The 18,686-nt window shown below is 36.5% G+C and overlaps 1 protein-coding gene across 16 annotated transcripts in view; it reads right to left on the bottom strand.

The window, feature by feature from the left end:
• The window catches only part of BMAL2 (basic helix-loop-helix ARNT like 2), a 55,576-nt gene that overhangs the window by 15,535 nt on the left and 21,355 nt on the right, over window positions 1–18,686 (bottom strand). For 10 of the 16 annotated variants that reach the window (XM_082779020.1, XM_082779007.1, XM_082779017.1 and 7 more), the window contains 9 exons: window positions 18,459–18,602; window positions 16,514–16,754; window positions 15,420–15,526; window positions 14,685–14,835; window positions 13,419–13,474; window positions 12,553–12,661; window positions 4,396–4,483; window positions 3,600–3,708; window positions 23–2,444 (listed from right to left, as the gene is read on the bottom strand). In XM_082779020.1, the coding sequence (XP_082635146.1) occupies window positions 2,311–2,444; window positions 3,600–3,708; window positions 4,396–4,483; window positions 12,553–12,661; window positions 13,419–13,474; window positions 14,685–14,835; window positions 15,420–15,526; window positions 16,514–16,754; window positions 18,459–18,602 (1,139 nt within the window). In that variant the 3' untranslated portion in view covers window positions 23–2,310. Of the gene's footprint in view, window positions 1–22; window positions 2,445–3,599; window positions 3,709–4,395; window positions 4,484–12,552; window positions 12,662–13,418; window positions 13,475–14,684; window positions 14,836–15,419; window positions 15,527–16,513; window positions 16,755–18,458; window positions 18,603–18,686 lie in introns of those variants that run through there. The other 6 variants (XR_014319051.1, XR_014319052.1, XM_082779016.1 and 3 more) reach the window with 4 other exon arrangements.

The raw sequence follows: 18,686 nt of genomic DNA, 5'->3' as shown, positions 1-18,686 counted from the left end.
CTACCTCAATTGTATTCAAAAGTACATAAAAATTTCACCTCTTTATTCATCATAAATATTTACAAATGACACTTTTTGTTCTAGGACTTCTTTAAACCAGAAAATTTTACAAACATTAAAGGGAAAATCTAAAAATTAATTGAGACATACAATATTGATCACTGACTGCAAATGACTGTTACATTTTTAAATTATTATTATTATTAATATTTTTAGGAAAATGCAGTAAGAATGCAAACCAGTGGTTTAATTCTAGAAGGTTATATAGATCTTGTTAAATAATTATTATGCTCCTTCAATAACAACATCTACACCATTTTCAAACTAATCCAGAATAAAAAACAAACCATGTTGTAAAGAGTCTGTGAAATATTAAGTCATGTATTTACTTATTTCTCTGTGCTAGCCACAGTACTTCTTATTTTATTTATAATTGATTTTTACCTTAATGGTCAAAAACACAGAAAATGAAAAATACATTTCATAATGGCAAAAACTGCAATTCTTATTTTACAGTTGTACAATTCAATCGATTTTTAGAAAATGTTTGTTTATTCTTCTCACTTTGCTTTATGATATAGTCCCAAACTCATTTTCTGTTAAGAAACAGAACAGTTTATTCCAATAAAGCTAAACAACAGGTAATTTTGGCCCCATGTCTTTAAAAAACCGTGAATGCAGGAAATGACATGCAAGTTCAGTTCAAAATATCTAAAGACAGAAAAAAAATCCAACAAGCCATTCTAGAAAACTTGTACAAGATGTCACCAAAAATTCATCATTTCTGAAACAATCCGTATCTATAAGATATAAAGCTGCTCCATCAAAGCATAGCAAGTCAATGTACAACAAAATTTTGTATTCATTCATGAAAGGGTAGTCATCCAACAGTAGAAGCATGACATCTGGCGGCTATTTAGAGAAGTTATCTTTTGTTCACACTTCAGCCTTTGCAAAATCTGAAACGGGCTGCCTATTGCTCATCTTTACAGTTCAAACAAATGTAAGAGTGCTTATGGCAGTACCTGCGGTCAAGTTTTAATGTTTGTATCAAACAAAGATGCACATATATCAAACATCTTTGAAGGCTTTCCTTTCATTACGTGAATTAATTAAAAAAAAAAAGTATGCTTTTATGATATATAACTGACACACACATTTATCTATACCTTTAATATCAGAAAGAAAAAGATACACTTTATATATTAATGCTATATGGCTTTAAAGCAACCTATTTAATGCCATGTTCTTGAGTAATCTGCTGTAACTGGTATACAGGTCTTGGAAAAGCTGTTCCTCAGAAGATCATTCTATATAGCATTTACTTATAGACAGCACTGTATTACACAAGTATTTTAAAAAGTCATAGACTCAAGAAATATGAAATCACCTAATCTCTCCCAAACATAGATACTATAAAAGATTCTACAGAATTTTAACATTTTCCACTAATAGACAATGCTATCTATCCTCATTCTGGAACTAAGACAATCTGGTCAAAATTCTCTAGTTAGCAATAATTAGTGATGAGACTAAAGTGCTTTATTACAGTTACAGCATTACTTTTCTTAGGTTCCATGCATTGCCCCTCTAGTAATACTTTATGAATAATACAATGTAGCAAAGATTTTGTTTCTCTTTTCTCATACTCTTATCATGTTTGTGTACTGGCAGATGATTGAAATTATTTTTCTCACAACTTTTTCTTCCAATTGGTATGACGGTCTAATCCTTGCTCGCAGAATTGTATGCTGCATTTTCACTTTTGACTACAAAAACTGCACTTCTGAAAGAGCAAGGAATCACAAACTGCATCACTTAAGAATTACAAAACCTTATTTTACAACTGTAGTGTGTGCATATTATCATTTTAATGAAATTTAATAGTTATAAATATTTTTAGATTCTGTAAGTAGACTAGATTCTAGAGAAAGTAACACAGATAACCAATATTCTCTCATTTGAAACAAAAAATAAATAAAAGTGTTAAATTTAAGAAAAAATATTCTGTACATTGTACAGTACCTTTTGGTTAAAGCTTCTTAGAAAAAATATAGCTGTGTTTTAAGCATTCCAGTTACAGATACTTCGGTATTAAAACGTCAAGGTTCCCCATCATAAAAAAAATACTGCATTTTTCCATAGTTGCAGCAGAAACTGTCTGTGAACAAGGCTTCAGTCTTTAAAAATACATTGATAGTATGTATGAATTCAAATGCAACAATAAAAAAGTCATAGTACAGTACTGAGGATGTATGGTTGTTGTGCATTAAGAACTTAAAATTCCTCCTTATTTCAAAAAAAGCAAAACTAGAGAGCCCATTGTATATCACTGAGTTCAGCTGGATCTCCAAGTCCTCCATCAGCCTCCAAGTAATTCATAAGAGCAGTCATAGCAGTGTCATCATTTTCACATATTGTGAAGTCCAGCTGAGAATTACCACCTATAAAATTATTAAAATATTTACGTATGCAGTACAAAGCATGAATAATATGGTAACTTTCAAAACAGATTTGTTTTTAAATGACACTTTTTTTCAAAGATGAGGCAAACATTTACATGCAAATGTTAAAAACTAAAAAAGTAGAGACGATAGAAATAAGGCCTATCTGCAGACAGTCAACTGCTAGCTAAGAAACCTTGTATCCATGCAGTGAAGTTCATGCCTCCAAAGTAGAAAGCTGCTTCCTAGTTATTGTCACCTTAGTGGGAAACACAATGATATGCCCAAATTTTCATCTGATGTACTATGCTGGATGGACTCCTGAAACCTCATGAGTTACTATGTGTCAGCTCCAGAAATCAACTCTGTACCTTCGCCTTTAACAACAGTAAAAAAGTTTTAGCTCAAGTATCAGTGAAAAATGTTTCCTTGCATATCTTGAAAAAAAAAGTTTTTACAAATTCTTTTCTGAGGATCATAGCTCAACTGGAAGACAGCTATAGGTTATAAATTAAGCTCTAATAACTGATCATAAAAGAGGTAGGTGGAAAAATTTCTAAGAGCTGAGGTACAGGATAAGCATAAACATGACTTTAACAGCACTTTGCCTTTAATGTTAAAATTAATACCACGGCATTCTCCTCTTCCAGAGCCAAGGAATCCTATATCCAAACTTCTGGCTTACTGCATTCTTGAAGGAGGGAAAGAAAAAGTTCTAAAACATTTTTGTCAGCTGTTTTTATGTAGCTCTTCACAGTTTGTAGTTAAGAAAGACATGAAGTACAATAAGTACAGTAGTTCACAAGTTACAACCAAATCCTTTACATTGCGCTACCATACTTATTCTTACCTATCTCTTTCTTCTGCAGAAAAAAACTTTAAGTACCTAATTAAAATGGTGGAATGCAAGAAAATAATGGTAAACTTGTATTGCTGGATGTTATTTCTGTCATGAGAACGAACAACTGATTTTGCTGTTCATCTTCCAGTGACAACACATCTCTTTTAAGAGTTCACTCATCTTAAGACAAACACTGACTCTTGAAACTTTGTAATTTATACATGGTTGTATACTGGTGCACTCAAAAAATACAAATTTTATTATAAATGTCTTTCCCTGTAGTCCCCAAATACCCAAAGAGAAATAAATCTTACTGAGGAGAGGTTCATTACTCGGAAATGGAATAGCACCCTGATTTTGTTCTGAAGTCTGTAGAACTTCTACTTCTGAAGGACATAACTGAATCAACTCCTTATCTGGCACCTAAAAGAACAGAAATAGTAGAAGGACAGAATTAAATTCTAAATTTAGTCACAATTATTACATTACTGGAATGTTATAAATTTCCATAAAAGCATTAAGAACTAGATAAGAGTTAATGAAAAATGTGTATCAAAGAAGACCTATTGTGTTTTATTATTATTTTTTTAAAGTTCACATCGCACTGGACTTTGCTTAAATAAAAGGTGATACTTACACATCTGTCAAGACTATTTCACTGTGATGACATCTGCACTATTAAGTGTCTACTTCAATATTCAGCAAATAAATCCAGCACAACAAAATGTACTGGTACATGCTCTCCACATATAGTACCATAAAGTACAAATTCCCATTCACATCATCTATAATAGTTAATATCAACACATTCTTGCTAAATGATAAAAATCCTCATACCTCCTATGTTAGAGATGCATTGAACTATAGGAATTAGGAAATTGCATCTCTTCTATTATTATTTTGCATCTTGCTACAATCACGACAAAGATCTAAGTAGTTTTAAATTACCTTTTGCACTTGTGAAAACTAGGCTAGCAACAATAGAGATAGAAGTCATCCTACTGCAAACATACCAGCAAAATATATAAAGTAGAGGAAAAAATGTTTGAGAGAAAGCAAGAACTGGTATTTTATTTATTTATTTATTTTTACAGGCAGTGATATACTCACATTGCTGCAGTTTACAGTTAAAGCTGGAGAAGGTGACTTTCTCAAGAGATGTGATGGACTTAACTCCCCAGATGGTGAAGAATCCAACCTAAAATTTTATATGTATAATTGATTTACCAAGTCACATTGATCATGAAAAACAGCCTGTTGCAGAACCCAGCAGATCTCCCCAGTGATGAAGTTTGAGCCAGCTAATCTGAGATAAAGTTGGCTTAAATTCTCCTGAAGATTCTAAGTGCTCTTGCTCTTCTATCGATAATGCAAAGAACAGAAGAGATCAGTAAAGTCCATAGGTCATTAGTACTTGAGCACACTCATTTTTCTCTTCAATCAGCAGCAGTGACAAAGCAGAGAGTCAAATGTTTCAGAATTAGGCACACTGGTACAAATAGGTGCATTTGAAATACATACGTAATATGTACAACATGAGGAAGTTCTGCTAAACTAACAATACACTTAATACTCCCTCTACTATTATTGTAGATACCTGTCTTTCCCTGTTTTCGTTAAACTCCAACCAAAAATAAAGTACACTTAGTTTGTTACCAAAATTCTTTGAGATCCTGCTCATCCTCCCTCACCAAACACGCTGGATATGAAACTAACAATGAAAATGTCATACCAGGGCCCTTTGGATAGCTTGCTCACATTTCCCCCCCACACTCTTCCCGACTCGCAAAGGACAAGGCTATAGAAGTGGAGCACTCTGGATACTTCAGTTTCCACCACTTCCTCAGATCCAAAATGTGGTACAGCAGGAAAGACAGGATATGGATTAATCAACAACCTATCTTAAGTAAGTCTAGTTACTTGCACAGAACATTTATTAGCTCCTTACATTTCGATGTACAGTTTGGTAAGCAGTGCTGTCATCTCTAAAAGCTGGGACAAATTCCAGACCGAATAGATTTTAGTACTGCTGTAACTGAAATGATCATTCCTCACTTGTTAAACTGATTCAGAAATGCTCATTAGTAGAAGTGTGGACATAGCCCTGAATTTTTTGTTAAAGTTTAGTGATGCCTGATGCACAGCTTGAAAGCCATCTGTCTTACCGATATTAAAAAATGAGAGGAAATTCAGGTATTAAACACAGTCATTCTATTGGATTGTGCCTGTAACCACAGAAGTATTTGATGAAAAAGTGCTGGTGTCAACTTTTGTTGGCCACTCTTTTGTCTAATTTTGACTGCCTCAGCATGTGGGAGATAGTAACCTGAATTCATATAAAAGAAAATGAAGAAATAGCATCAAGTTCTACTCTCCAACTGGAAAATAAATACAGCACTATTTTTCTGCAACTATTTTGGAAAACTGAACTACATCTGGCTGCAAGCAATGATGCTCAGACATCTACAGAAACACTCAGTACTTACTGATGACCCTTCAACAACCATTTGTACATGTGAATGCCTTTTCCTCTTACAGACTTTAAAAACTAGTTCCTCCCAGTCCCACTCCAAGATACAGGACTGCAAAATAAACGCAGTGCCAAAGATCCCAGTCACACAGTGCAACTGCTCCTTTCCACAGCTGGCTTCTTTTCATAACTGTTCAGCGTAGGTTGATTTGCAATTTCCAGTGTCCGTGGACAACTAAGATCACTGAAATAGACATGCCTGCTTGAGATTACAAGGGTTCCAAGCACTGTGGTTCATTGAGCTGGCAAGCAAAACATTTTTGCTCTCAGAATATTCTTACATTCTGTCTATTACAGAATCATAGAATATCCCGAGTTGGGAGGGACCCACAAGGATCATCGAGTCCAACTCCTGGCACCACACAGGTCTACCCAAAAATTCAGACCATGTGATTAAGTGCACAGTCCAATTGCTTCTTAAACTCTGACAGGCTTGGTGCTGTGACTGCTTCCCTGAGGAGCCTGTTCCAGTGCACGACAACCCTCTCAGTGAAGAACCTCTTCCTGATATCCAGCCTGAGCCTCCCCATCACAGCTTGACACCATTCCCGCAGGTCCTATCGCTGGTCACTAAAGAGAATAGATCGGTGCCTGCCCCTCCACTGCCCCTTGTGAGGAAGCTGTAGACTGTGATGAGGTCTCCCCTCAGCCTCCTCTTTTCCAGGCTGAACAGGCCAAGTGACCTCAGCCGCTCCTCATACATCTTCCCCTCTAGGCCCTTCACCATCTTCATAGCCCTCCTCTGGACACTCTCCAACAGTTTTACATCATTTTTGTACAATGGTGCCCAGAACTGCACACAGTACTTGAGGCGAGGCCGCACCAGCGCAGAGTAGAGCAGGACAATCCCTTCCCTTGACCGACTAGCAATGCTGTGCTTGATGCACTCCAGGATACAGCTGGCCCCCCTGGCTGCCAGGGCACACTGCTGGCTCATATTCAACTTGCTGTCAACCACAACCCCCAGATCCCCCTCTGTGGGGTTGCTCTCCAGCGTCTTGTCACTGAGTCTGTACGTACAGCCAGGGTTGCCCCGTCCAGGTGCAGGACCCGGCACTTGCTCTTAAACTTCACGCAGCTGGTGATCACCCAGCTCTCCAGTCTGTCCAGATCTCTCTGCAAGGCCTTTCCACTCTCAACAGAGCCAACAACTCCTCCAAGTTTAGTGTCATCAGCAAATTTGCTCAAAACACCTTCTAGTCCTACATTCAAATCATTTATAAAAACATTGAAGAGGACTGGCCCTAAAATGGAGCCTCGAGGGACCCCACTAGTGACCATCTGCCAGCCTGATGTAGTAGCCCCACATACCACAACCCTTTGAACCCTGCCTGTCAGCCATTTGCTCACCCATCATATGATGTTTTTGTTAAGTTGTATGCTGGACATTTTGTCCAGTAGGATCCTATGGGAAACCGTGTCAAAAGCTTTACTGAAATCCAGAAAAATCACATCAGCTGTTTTCCCTTCATCGACTACATGGGTGATCTTATCATAAAAGGAAATCGAGTTAGTAAAACAGGACCTATAGCTTGTGAACCCATGTTGTCTGGGACCAACAACTGCATTGTCCCCTAGGTGCACTTCAGTAACTTCAAGGATAATCTTCTCCATAATTTTACCAGGCGATGATGTGAGACTGACAGGCCTGTAATTGTCAGGGTTCTCTTCCTTGCCCTTCCTGAAAATTGGCACAACATTTGCCAGCTTCCAGTCTATTGGGACCTCTCCAGATTCCCAAGACTGTTGAAAAACAATTGAGAGAGGTCCCACAATGATGTCAACCAGCTCTCTAAGCACCCTGGGATGAATCCCATTGACCCATGGACATGCACGGATCCAGGTGGAGCAGCAAATCCTGCATACCTTCAGGTTTGGTTGGGAGTTTATCATTCCCACCATCACGGTCCTCCAGCTCAGGGCACCTGGGGTCCCGAAATCCATCATCAGCATTGAAGACGGAGGCAAAGAAGGCATTAAACGACTCTGCTTTGCCTATGTCCTTGTCTGTGAGGTGACCTTTCCCATCAAGTAGCTGACCTATGTTTTCTTTGGTTCTCCTTTTTCTGTTCACATATCTAAAAAAAACCCCTTTTTATCGTCTCCCACAGACCTGGCCAGCTTCAACTCTAATTGGGCTTTGTCCATATGAATTTTCTCCTTACAAACACAAACAGTGTCCCTGTATTCCTTCCATGTTGCCTGACACTGCTTCCAGCAGTCATACACTTTCTTTTTATGCCTAAGCTCCAGAAGAAGATTTCTGATCAGCCAGGACAGCCTTCTGTCCCACCTGCTTGACTTCCATAGTTTGGAATTGCCTAATCTTGTGCTTTTAGGAGGCAGTGCTTAAAGACTGAGCAGCACTAATGGACGTCAACACCTTCAAAAGCAGTTTCCCAGGGGACCTTGCTGACTAGTTCCCTGAGCAGCCTGAAGTCTGCTCTCCCCATATCTAGGGCTGGAGTTTTGGTGGCAGTTTTCCTTCTGTCACCAAAAATTTCAAACTCAACCACTTCATGGTCACTATGACCAAGATGGCCGCCAATTACCACATCCCCCACAAGACCCTCTCTGTTCTCCAGCAACAGATCTAGGAAGGCACCTTTCCTAGTGGGCTCCCTTAGCACCTGCACCAAGAAGTTATCATCGAGGTGCTTTAGGAACCTCCTGAACCTATTTGTGTTGGCAGTGTGGTAATCCCAGTTGACGTCTGGCAAGTTGAAGTTCCCCATAAGGATGATGGCAGCTGATCTTGAGGTATCTCTTAGTTCCTCAAAGAATAATTAATCAGCAGCGTCATTCTGGCCAGGTGGTCTGTAATAGACTCCCACAATGACATCCCCTTTATTTGTTCATCCCTTAATCCTTACCCAGAGGCTCTCAACTTTGCCATCGCCAACTTCAAGTTCCACATAGTCCAGCCCCTCCTTCACATACATTGCCACCCCCCCACCTTGTCTGCCCTGCCTATCCCTCCTGAGGAGCCTGTGACCACCTATTGCAGCACACCTGTCACAGGACTCATCCCACCAGGTTTCGCTTATGCCGATGATGTCGTAGCTGTGAGAACAGGCCAAGACTTCTATCTCCTCCATTTTATTCCTCATACTGTGTGTGTTTGTGTAGTAGCACTTCAAATACTCCTCACTGCACGCAGCACCTTGTGTAGCAGACCGAAGGACCTCACTAGCACACAGTCCCTCTGATTCTAGTGTGCCATGCTTTAGCTTATCAATGGCAGGCCTAGTTTTATCCCTTTCCCCCTTCAACTCCAGTTTAAAGACCTATCTATCAGCTCCGCTAACTCCTGGGCAAAAATCCTTTTCCCACCTCTGAGAGAGGCACATCCTACATGGTGCCAGCAGCCCCAGTGTCATGTAGACCTTCCCATGATCAACAAACCCAAAGTTCTGCCGATTGCACCAGTCTTAAAGTCATGTGTTAATAAGACAAGTCTGCTTGTCAACACTGATCCCAATGAGATTTAATAGTTTTTTAGTTTATTAGATTATAAATGAGATTAATTGGATTATTAATCAGAGGTTAATTAGATTAATTAGAGGTTAATTAGATTATTGATAATGAGATTATTAGTTGAGAAGTAGTATGATTGTTCCCAAGGAAAGCAATATAACACTATTTCCTGTTCTAAAAAGTGTTCAAGATGTGCATGTAAATGGGAAAAACAAAGGTCAATCAATGAATTGAAAAATAAGACTATCTGATACAGCTTCGTAAGGCATGTGGTCGTTGCTGCCAGTACCTTCAAAAATATTTTCCTGAAAAGTTGGTATTTGAACCTAGAACTCACACAGTTTGTTTTAATTTCTCATAGCAGTTGCACTTTTCAAATGAGAAGCAAGTCTGGCCTATCACTGTGACTAGATCTTGATTAAAAGATGTTTTGATAAATCAGACAAAGAGGGGTAAATGTCCTGTTGCATTAAACTGCTGTTCCATTAAGGAGTCAAGCCATACTTTTCTTACATGATGAAACAAGACATCTACAAAATGAATCTTTGATAGATAGGGAGATGTGCATCATCAAGAGCTTCAAGCTTATGATAGGCAAACAGAATGACAGAAAATTATGGCAGTGTTAATATTTAACTTTTTGATAAATAAACTCAATTTCTGTAAGGTCTGTAGGAGACTAGGAACATTTGTTCTTCTTAGGAAGGAAGTGCAGTAATAAATACTCCCCTGAAACATCTCTAAAGAGACCTTGTTCGTATGTGCCTCAACTCCACAGCAGAATTCCATTTAAATATCCATTAAAAAAAAAACAAAACAAAACAACAAACAACTCTTATTAAAGTAACCTCCTCCAAACTGGGGAGATTAATTTAATATCACACTCTTCAAATTCCACAATTCTTTCTGTTATGATGGATTCCTCCATTTTCTAAGATGAAAATTTTGCTCTCTTACGACCTGCTGAACTCTAAGAACTGTCACAGAAGAGTAGTGAGTTGGCTTGATCTTCATAAAAAGCTCACAAAATTTTCCTCTGCTGCTTAGGAAGATACTGCACCTGAAATTGTGTTTCTGTAGTATTATGAAGAGTATTGCTTGTGGTTCTTAAAAAACACAGATATCAAAACTTTCAAGGGGTAGCTTCAAAGAAAACTCACAGGAATGCATTCTTTCATTCCTCATCCAGCAATTTATTTTTCATCCACCTAATAAACTGGTTTTCTTAGGCTGATGACATGTACGATCTACATACCTTTCAGCAAAGGTCAAGTGATCTCAATCAAGAACATAACATTGACCTGGCTGAAGCTCCAAGAAGAGGTATCAAGTTAAGCTCTTGTCTCATGCCTGGGTGTTGATCATCAGAGATGAGAACTACCAGCTTTGGTCTTTCAGAAGAGTTGATAAAAATAACACTTTCCATTTATAGGTGGTATTAATGAGAGAACATTAAAAATGGTATTACCAAAGTTTAACATCCCAATTTTATTGCTTTTGTTGACAGTGCTTTTCCTCTTCTTTACAGATAATCCCAGCAACCTGTCAACATGCTGGAGGTGGATTTTTTATTTTTATTTTTAAAATAGCAGTCCTTTCCTCCTATCACTATGGAATTATTTATTCCTTTCTTCCTTCCATTCAAAAGGAATGAGTCCCTGTTCAATTTGACTATTCTAATAAAGGGATATGACTTAATTGTTGGAAAGTGACTCTGAAATATGTGAAACAGAGTAAGAAACATCTACCACCATGACTCATCATTCTTAGGCTCTGGCCATGGTTTTTACTGTGTTCCGATGAAGAGACAGCTGAGAAGACAGCCATGTTATGAGGAGACAATCTGTAATTCTGGAATTCAGCATGGATTTATGAAGAGGAAATCATGCTTAACCAATCTGATAACCTTTCACAATAAGGTGACTAGCTTGGTGGACCAAGGCATTTAGTAGTGGATGCTACATTGATATAGGTAATTTTTTTGACATTGCCTCTCATAATATCCTCACAGATGAGCTGAGGAGTCAGACATCTGCTAATGAAATAGCAGAAGCTGACTATGTTATGGCATATTAAACTATTCCTTACACATCTACCATTGTTTCCAAAATTGGTGTATCTCTTACTGGACGATTTAGTATTACACTATGGTCCTTTAGGTACTGTTGCAAAAGTGTCACTGGAAAGAATTACAAGGATCCTTGGAATACACTGCTCCGTAGACATAAACAATTTGTTTGCATTTCTTTACTTGAAACTGGAAGTTAAAGATTTAAAGTCTAAGAGATCGCTTCATTAGCCAAAACTAACAGTCAGATGACTTGTCCTGTCCTAATGAGATGATAGTACCCTATGCTATGTTTGATCTTAACAAAAGTGCTTGGAGCTTCTGGGGAAACCTTGACTCCCAAAAGAGTTGTAACCAAAACTGGACTTTTTCTGTGCTTGTGAATCCCCAAATCCTGGAATTAGCCTCAGAGGCTTTTTAAAAATGTTCTTAAACAACAAATCTGATATGGTGCAAACTGAAATAGAGTAATAACCTCTCTATAAGCAAGTCAGGCACCACTGTGGATGCCCAATACAAAAAACACAGAAGTACATTTTCACATTAAAATTATATTTCTTCCTTTATAATTCACTGGCTATGCTACAAATCTACTAAAACTAGTTAATTTTAAAAGGGTCAGTCTTTAACAGCATAAATCTAGGACGGATTCCCATTTGGAATGATGCAGTTATGTTTTTTTTAAATCTACAGCTGGGTACTGGGGAGCTACTGAACTATTATTTTAGCCTACCTGCAGGACAATTAGGAAAGGGACAAGACAGGCTATGAAAGCACTCCACTGGTTACTGTTTCAAAGAAGTCTCTGCTGGCAGAGTTACACTATTAGAAAAATATAAATGCTACTCACAGGCAACTGATTTTCCATTCCCTAATGAAATATCTACCCATTTCAATCTCAAGTGAAGAAGCATCACAGTAATACTTTTGAAATCATAGTTATATAATTCTTCCATTAACAAAGGAAATTGCATGCCCAGAACAAAACTATTTATCAAGGCTTGTGATGTGTACTGCCATGCATGAGACCTATATTAGGTTATAATTGGTACCTCATAACACCATTGTTGAACAAAAAAAATAATTTAATACATATATTAAAAATGAAACTTGAACAGTCCCCACATAATCACATATGCCTCTTCTCCATCTTTAATTAAAATCCTAACATACGATGTTAAGTGCTTATTACCTTTGCAATTCTAATATTTCATTTGCAATTTCGGTTCCTATACTGCCAGCACCAAGAACCGTTCCAGAGGACATTCCAGGTACACTCACTAAAGATTGTTTAACAGCATCTACAGTTAAAAAATAAAATAAATTAGAATAAAATCTAAAATTTGTAGACATTTTATTACATAGCATGGAACAATCACCTCGAGGATTCACTTTAAAGCAGTTTTTGTTCCCTTTTTTCAGAAATTAAATTCCTTAAAATACTAACCTCCTGGTGGATAAGTCTTACTTGAAATATAAAGATAACTGAATAATATAAATGTCAACACTGCTGAACTTCAGTAATGAAGTTACTAGCTTTAATTATTACCATTTCTCATCTCAGTCAAAGCAAAAAGCATAAGGAGAACAAGTTGGACTTTCAGAAACATGCTGTTAAAGAAAAATATCTAGTAAGGTAAAAGAAAACCTCAGAGACCAGAGTATGTGCATACCACAGAACTGTTAACAAAATATTCATCACCCTTTATTATGTAGGTAAAGTCATTGCAATTGTATTTCTGCAGAAAACTGGAGAAAAGAAAAAAACAAAACAAAACAAGAAAAGGTTGTAGCAGAAACATGATATTCTATCAGCAAAAACCTAGCTATAGTAGAAATTTCTAGAGGGAAAAGAGATGCTGCAAGCCCTTCTCATCACATTAATCTAAATTACATGAATTAGGATGCTGCAAGTAGCTAGAAATTGTCACTAGAAATATTTTAAAAAACTTCTCCCTTGCAAAACAGCTTAGCCTTAAATCCTGGATTCAATAAACCTAAAACATTAATGATCCATCAGAAGATACACCTATGATAACTGTAAGAAGAGACACTTGCCTTCTGTAGGCTGGGAAGCATAGGGTATATGTTCTTCAGCAGACTCATTGTGACCTCTGAAATTTAAATAAAAAAGAAAACACAAAAATCAGCAACATTTTCAATGGCAAGATCCAGTGTATTTGTGTTTGATTTCAATCAATACTTTACACAGGAAAACTAATATCCTCAAGCTGGTGATAAAATGCAATATTCCTTACATGTTTCATTGTTCAACCTTTGTACTGTTTGATAGTTATGAGGCACTAAGAGAAATACTCATTTCCACTTATTCCCCAAATAAAAAAGAACAGTCAATTTATTTGTGTTCCATGCCAAGAGAACAAGGCTGCCCTTTTTATTCCTAGGTCGGAGAGCAGTTAAGAAGAAACAACTGCTACTAGGACAGGCCAGTGGCTACTGTCTGCCTGCAGCTGCTGCCTACTTTCTCCTCCTCCAGACAGCTGTGGATGCCTGGATCTCCAGGGCAGGTAGAAGTGGCCTTTGTCTGTTGGGCAGCACATGCTGCTTTAACTTCTCTTCACTGTTTTTTTGAGGAAAAAAGACATGGGCAAAATAGGTGGACAATGTTGACTTAAGACATGAACTAATTACAAAATGGGTTAAAGGCTCCCTTGACAACTTGATCTAACAGAAATAGAATCCCTGTCCTCTCCCTCCCAAAAACCCCGTCATTGGTAAAGAACCTCAGTATCTATTGAACAATCCGAATACAACACCATTGCACGATTCAGTGAACAAAAAAGTAACAAAAGAAGAACTAATCACACACTCCAACAATTCATTTACTGTCTCATAGGCTCTTCCTTTGCAATCAGTTTGGAGAGTATCTTCTTGTCCTGCCTTGCATTTCTACTATCTATCAATTATGCTTCTCCATATTCTGACACATGGCAGGTAGGGTAGCACTTAAAATTAGGCCCACCATGCAGTCTTACAAAGCTCAGGAAGAAAAGCAGAAGTAACTTCACATTTCCATTTTTTCATATCTATTATCTTTAAAGATCTTTCCTCTCTTCCTTTAATAAACTCTTTCCCATTTTTCTACTAGTGAACCACACATTTTTCATAGTTAAATCCACAACCTAAGCCTGAAATCAAAATCAACTGGTAAATGCAGAATGTTTTCCCAGGTTACTCAACCTCTTTGTGCACTGCTGATATTTTCTAGTCTTGTTCTGCTTCTTAAACAGGTTGCTTTCTATCAGTGCTAGCTGTAAATAAGACAAAAATTAACATAGGGAATTCATATAACAAATTACTTACAATACTACAGTGTTGTTTGATACAATGTACTCCAGTTCTTTGGTCCACGGATTCATGAAACTAAACCACTGACTCTTTAAAGTAACAAATGTCCCATCTTTTGCTCTAAATTTGTAGGAATTTGTAAATACTTTTTCTTTATTCTGCAACACTAAATAAGAAAGGAGAATTATGATCACTAATACTCTGGAGGACAGAGTTAAGCTAAAGAAAATAGTTTCTGATATCATAAAGCCAAAATGTTTTTGACAATCAGAAATACAAATCAAATGCCATAAAATTGGCAAGACAGAAACCCTACTGAAATCAAACTACATTTATAACAATGCTATTCATCTTAAACATGAGCCCATGTACTAAGTTTCTGCAAACCACTAGCAGGGAGACTTGGTGAACTTTAATAACTGGTGTCTTTATTTAAGTGATTAGTCATATTTGCTCTCGAGGACTTATTCCTCTTTCTAACAAAGAAGAATTGAAGCGGAAGGTTGAAAGAAGCATTAACGTTATTCCCTTGCAATTAAAGCACTGCACCAAGATCCAAGACAACAGAAGTTTCTCCCTGTTTTTCTTACACGCTTTATGTGGGCATGTCTTCATGTAGGTGTAGAAAGGGACAATGCTAAGATTGTTTAACTTTATTAATTTCCAGTTTCTGATTTTTTGATTTGTACTGTTTTCACATAGCAATTACATGTAGTTGTATACAGCCTGGGAGGACCAATTGTTTTGTACCTTCTTTATGTTTTTCAGCTAGATGATTGTGATCATCTTGATGGCAGTACTCGTAACAAGAAGTTCCTAGAAGCTCTTGTGGCAGATACCCTAAAATTGCTGTTGCACTGTTAGAAATAAAAACATGAACTGCAGTGGATTCAAACAATTGCAAAGCTTGGTTTCTTCAGTATCAGATAAAGCAGAAAATGAATATTTAAAGAAATAGATGCTTGTGTTCATGTTTGGGAAAAGATACAGCACTAGTATAGCTCTAAACCAACAGGAAATATTAACTGCAGTTTACCTTGGATCTGTTTGCAATGAATAATACAGGATACCAAGATTTTGCAACGAATGACAATAGAAAGACAAAGTAACAGTGTTTAAACATGCAAACCATGTGTATGCACAATTTAAATGCACACAAAATACAAATCATTACTAGCTCTTCTAATTAGCCAGAGTACTGAACCCACATAATGAGTCATTAAAAAATAGCTAAATTTTGCTCCGCCATGTTAAGGAATAGGTTTGAACTGATACTTTTAGATGAAAGATGAATGAAAGCAATAAAAATCCTCCAGTGTCATTAATGAAATTCAGTCTATATTACTGACAAAAGTCCTTTTAAAGAAGTTCAGAAAATAGGAACTTGGCTTTCACTTCAAATGAAATAATTTGGTAACTCATTTAAATATAATGTATTTGTTCCAAATATGAAGATTTTAACATGCAGTAATTTTGTTGAAGTGCTTATTACTTTTTTCTCTGTCAGTGCAACTTATAAACAAATAAAAGTCATATAGAGAGATATGAAGCTCTAACTTGAGATTTTTCTTTACAAATAAATACATGAGTGTATTTTATTATGTATTTTCATCTTTATAGCCTACCTTTTCCTACAGAGTGGTACACTTTTTTGCTACATTATGTTTAACAAAAAGAAAGTCCAAAAAGAAAGTCATTGATTCAGGAGAAAGCTCTTCCTGTGTACAGAATCTAGAAATTCTATCCTGATTGAAACATCATGTTTCTTTCTCACAGAAAAGATCAGAAAACCTATCTAGCTGTGTCATTTTGATTTTCTCTTCACTACAGAAAAAAATGCTTACCGCTGATCTACGTAAACAAATTTTCCATCCATGGCAAATCGTGTAACAAATTCTGTTGCTTTGACTTTTATCTCTCCACTCTTTTGTGGAACAATGTAAGGGTGTAACCTCCCAATTGCAACAAGACAGTTAAAGTTACTACTGTCCTTTTCCACATCATTTTCCTCTTCTACTCCCACCTCGCTAGGAGGCCAGTTCTTCATGTACCCAGTACAGTGAATGGTACAGTATTTCCTGTGATCTAATAAAAAGACATAAAATCAGCAGTTACGGTTCAAAATATTTTTTGTTGTTGTTGTTTATTCCTTTCACCATAATAGCAGCAGTCATATTTTATGCTTACCTACAACAACTGTAGAAGGCTATAATTAATTTTACATAATACTTTTAAATTAATTTTATACTACTTAATTTTGGCTTACCTGGATAGAGCACTTCTAGCCCTATATAAGATTTAGTAAGATATGTTATAGGTGTTGACAGTGCAAACAGTCTCAAAGGAAAAAAAAAAAAAAAACACAAAAACACAGTCTAGTAACTCACAGATCACTTTTTCTTTATATTTTTTCTTATATATTGTAAATTAAAATTATCCATGGCAGCATTCTGTAGCTTCTATATCAATTTATCTTATATGAACACTATGATCTTAATATACTTTTACTGCAGCTACTAAAATAATCAACCAAGATTGCAACCCAAAACAATCCAGCTTACTTTCTATTTATGTAAGGCTTCTGAATTCCTCAATTTTTCTTGGAACACAAATATCAAAAGAGACTTAAGTTACAGCATACACTGCTTATATGATATGTAAATAGCCTAATTTGCATCAATGCATAGATATAACATACCATGTGCTGCAGTAACTATCTTTAGAACAAGTTGCCAAAATACTCTTAATAACAGTATTCTTACCAAATTATGATTTACATAGATTTGACTGCATTAACTCTATCAACTATGGAAACCATCAATTACCGCTGTAAAATGAAAAACGGAGGTATTTATTCTGCTGTGATTGTCAGTTTAGCAGATTTACAGTGTGATCTCCCTGAATAGTGCTTTCCTGAAGAAGCATTTATATGTTAAATAGTCTTATCAAATTAGTTGGCACATTCAAGGGAGATGGAATTCCATATACTTAAAATGACAGACCTATTTTTAAATTTATTCTTGTACATTCAAGAGTAACATATATATCTCAACAGTAACAGGTTCTTGAAATAAAAAAGGAGGAAGATTTATTCAGGATCAAGTAATTTCTGCACACTTTTGCAAAGATCAATGCCAAGGTATTAAACAAAAGCTGGAAATTACATTTTTTTAAAAAAAAGATTAATTCACTGAAAACTTGACAAGAATATACTTGCTGCACAGGCATACCAAAACTAAATTGAAACTATAAACTAGATTAAAATTATTGGAAAAAAATAAATGGAATTACATTGATAAATTAACTTCACCATTAAAAAACAAAAACAGAAAACTCATACTTTGTAAGTACACACAACACAAAATGTAAATCAGACAAAAAAAGTTTTTACTTGCTTTTTTTTTTTTTCCTCCGAAACAGTAGATTTTGCAGGCCTGATTCATACATTTATCTTCAAGACATGTTATTTAGTTTCATTTTTCTGATCTGCTCCAGTGCTTTCAAAAATTTCCCTGAGACTTTAAAATTTGACTAGAACAGAGCGTATGCTCCTAAACAGGCACTGAAACTCAGGTTCCTTCCTCCCTCCCTCTTTTCAGGAGTGAACAGGGAGGAGAAAGAGTACAATTAGACTGTTTTTCAAGATGTTTCTTCAGTAAATATTTACACTTCACTACAGCTACTTTGTGAAGTCAGTGATAACTACAAGGGTCATGCTACTGACTTGGAACTTAAATATACCAAATTTCAAGACAGAAAGCCCCCACTTCAGCTACACTGTTTGAATACCTTTCTTCTTTGGGTTGGGCAAGCACTCCTTCTCTTCTTTGACTGTGGTCCTACTACATTTTATCCGACAGAAGAAGGAACGTCGAGCGCCAGAATTCAGTCGAGCTGGTCCAGCTTGAAAATCTGTGTGTACTTGCAAGCCAGCTTATAAAAATTTAGTAAAGTAGTTAAAAAAAAAAATAATCCAGCAATAAAACTGTTGAGTCCAAGGCCTAATCTTCATTTCTG

This window comes from Aythya marila (genome assembly GCF_965140915.1).
Source record: "Aythya marila genome assembly, chromosome: 1".
Lineage (NCBI taxonomy): Eukaryota > Metazoa > Chordata > Aves > Anseriformes > Anatidae > Aythya > Aythya marila.
This window is presented reverse-complemented; position numbering and strand designations above follow the sequence as displayed.